This window comes from Nicotiana attenuata, chromosome 6 (assembly GCF_001879085.1).
Source record: "Nicotiana attenuata strain UT chromosome 6, NIATTr2, whole genome shotgun sequence".
Taxonomy (NCBI): Eukaryota; Viridiplantae; Streptophyta; class Magnoliopsida; order Solanales; family Solanaceae; genus Nicotiana; species Nicotiana attenuata.
The window spans coordinates 46,584,588-46,587,864 of NC_031994.1; the positions used below are offsets into that span (position 1 = coordinate 46,584,588).

A 3,277-nucleotide genomic window follows, 5' to 3' on the forward strand; every position below is an offset into this window, starting at 1 on the left:
CGGGGTCAGATTGTCAAATTACAGTCAGGCCTCTCTATAACAGCATCCTTATATAACAACCATTCACTATGAAAGTCAAATTTTCCCTCAGAACCGATTTTTTAAGTTATATATTGCCTCTCTATTACAGCCTTTTACCTATAATAGGAATAGTCATATTTATAGCAAAACGCTCTTTATAAACTACCCCTTTATAACAGCCATATAGAAATTTAAGGTTACTAATAATAATTCTAAAAATATGCACACAATCTCTTCCATTGAACAAAGTTTCTATGTTTCATAAGACATAAGATTTCAAGATTTCCACACGATATTTTTTCCATTGGTCAAATGCCAAAAAATATTTAGATAGAAGATTTACTTTATAAGCTCTTAGATTGTCTTCAAGAGAAAGCTATTAGATACTTTTTTGCTGAAAATTTGGACACAAATCTTCGCCAATTCAAGCGTTATATCGCTCGTATGATAATGAAATATACGCAAGACGCAACAATTACAAAGTTCTTCCATTAATTTTGAAAGAATTTATTTTCCTAAGTAGCTTCAAAATGTGTGTCTTAGAGTTTAAATCTTTATGCATTTAGTTATGAATTTATTAATGATGTATTAGCTTTCTTCAATATTTAACAAGTGAAATATACATATATTTTGAGATTTGCAATTTGAATAATTTTTATCTTTTATATGTAACATTGGAAAAGGAAAAATAGTTGATTCTTGGATAGTTTTTATTTATAGTAGTCAAAATATATACACCTCAAATGTTATAGATGTATAACAGTCATTCACTAAAAAGCCAAAATGCCAAGAACCTTATAATGACAATAATTCATGAAAAATATTTACCCACGCCCAAAGTTACTACTCCCTCTGTTCCAGTTTATGTGAACCTATTTCCTTTTTGGTCCGTTCCAAAAAGAATGACTCCTTTCTAAATTTAGTAACAATTTAGCTTAAACTTACAATTCTACCCTTAATGAGAAGCTTTTATAACCACAAAAATACTCTGGGCCCCTTTTTGACTTGTTTAGGACCACACATTCCAAAAGTCTTCATTTTTTCTTAAACTTCGTGCCCAGTCAAAGAGGTTCACATAAATTGAAACGGAGGGAGTACCAAATTACTTGCGTACTATGGTGAAGTGATAAATGGATGAGAGAACTGAATACACCCTCATTAACCATGGTTAAGCAAAAAGCGTATATAAATAACATGTTTCAGGTATTCATTACTTTAGTGTAAATATTAGGTGTGGATAACATTTTTCCATGAGAACTGCCGAAAAAAAATCTAACTACTTCGGCACCAAAGGGTCCTAATGGTTAATGAAGTTGGTGAAACCATAGAAGATCAAGAGTTTGAATCCCAACTAACGCGAAAAAAGGAATATCATGATCGTCAATAGTAAATATAAAATAGAGAATGCAATTCAAATAGTGGAGTGATCTCGTTAAATGGTAAGTAAATAGGAGTTTTCTTAGAGTAAGATAAATTGTTGTAGATGTTGCACAGTGGTTAAAAATGAGGCTATATTTTATTTTATTTTTAAATATGAGGTCAATGTAACGTTAGGAAAATAAGGATACATGTCGAGTAATATTGCAATATACAGATTATTATCATTAGGATCATCAACAACCATCATCCAAATTTAGCTTCACTTTTACTAGTAGGTCAAATTACACAGGTCAAGAATGAAGGAAAACGCAATCTTTTTCATTCACCTGCACTGAAGAGTAAAGAAGTGAAAGCTAAGCTTTAATATTATATATTGAACGTAATGTAAAATGTTCAAGTCATACATCAAGGACTAATACACAATAAGTTGTAACCTAAAATCAGCAGAAATATACTATGATTCCAACACTGACACTTTTGCAATATTCACTTAAATTGGTCCTTTATCATTCTCAATGAATTCTATACTATAATATATCCTGTTCAACCAAACTCAACACGGTTGTTCCATTAAGACAAGGGGAAAACAGAACAAAACCAATTCTCAGGACATTTATCGGTCCATTTTCCATCAGTCACCAGAGGAATGCAAGGCGCTTTGAAGATATAAAATAAGCAGCCCTGTAGAAAAGATCAAAATGAACTGCATTCTTCTTTTTAGGTTTTGGTGTAAAGCAGAATATATAGGTGATCAGGATTCAACCATACAAGTCTTTAGGCTCCTTGTAAGAAGAACAAGGAAGTATAATTTTGGTTTTTGTCTTAGCCCTTCTTGAAGTAATTTTGGCTCCAGCACGATCATTGAGATTGTGCTGATGATTTATTAATATATTGGATTTGTTACCTTATCCAAAAAAACAAACAAAAAAAAACAAGAGTTGCAAGAAAATCTCAATGCACATGCACAACATCTAAAATGCAACAAATAAATGCTTCTAAGAGAAACCAAGCTACCATATAATTTGGTATGCCATAACGGTTAGAATAGTAATTAGTTACATAGAGAAGTTAAAGATTTTATGACTGCATGAGTTTATCAAAAACTCAATATAAAGCAACATTTCTCATATCCTGAGAGAGAACTACTAGCAGCCAAGTTATGGAAAGCTCACTCCTGGAAGATAATCACAAAATTGGTGGAGGATCTTGGGCAACCTAACAATTTCTCAGCCAATCGAAACAAATATCGGGATACACAGTTCATTGAACACCTCTTGCACTTTCTTCTCTTTGATATGAGAACAAACTTCTCCAAAACCGTTGCTCTCTTCAATAGAAATTCTGAAAGTTTAAACAGCTTGTCGAAGCCCCAGTTGAAATGATCTTTCAAACACACCCCGGAGGAGATGACAATCTTAACTTTCTTGAGATTGGGAAACACGAAGCTGGAAATCCGACTCTGCAAATCAATATTATCTCCTCTAGCCAGATATTTTAACTCATACTTGCAGCGGGGTTCAACTGACTGAAGACAGATAATATAATCAGAAATGAAACTGCACAATTGTGACAAGAAATGATTTCAAAATAGAAGTGTCTATTACGGAAATTTTTTAGAACCAACAAATCTTAATGGTACTTGGAAAATGATTATGACGGCTTTCCTAACATAAAGATTCATGGCGTACGAAAACCAAGTAAAGAGGTGATAGCACAAGAATCAGTTTTTTGGAGTTCGTTTGCCACAATGAAAGCAACACCACAAACAATAATAATGTGAAGCTTTTTAATGACATTGGCAAAGCTTCTTACTGAAAATTGAGGATATATTTGTATTTACCTTCAGCAACCTCCCGGCAAAAAGAGGGGGTGTGGG

General features: G+C 32.8%; 1 protein-coding gene across 2 annotated transcripts in view; it reads right to left on the reverse strand.

Moving 5' to 3' along the window:
• The window catches only part of LOC109226938, a 2,484-nt gene continuing 1,607 nt past the window's right edge, over positions 2,401 to 3,277 (reverse strand). For both annotated transcript variants that reach the window (XM_019391882.1, XM_019391881.1), the window contains one exon: positions 2,401 to 2,926. In XM_019391882.1, coding sequence (XP_019247427.1) covers positions 2,570 to 2,926 — 357 coding nt within the window. In that variant the 3' untranslated portion in view covers positions 2,401 to 2,569. The remainder of the gene's footprint in view (positions 2,927 to 3,277) is intronic.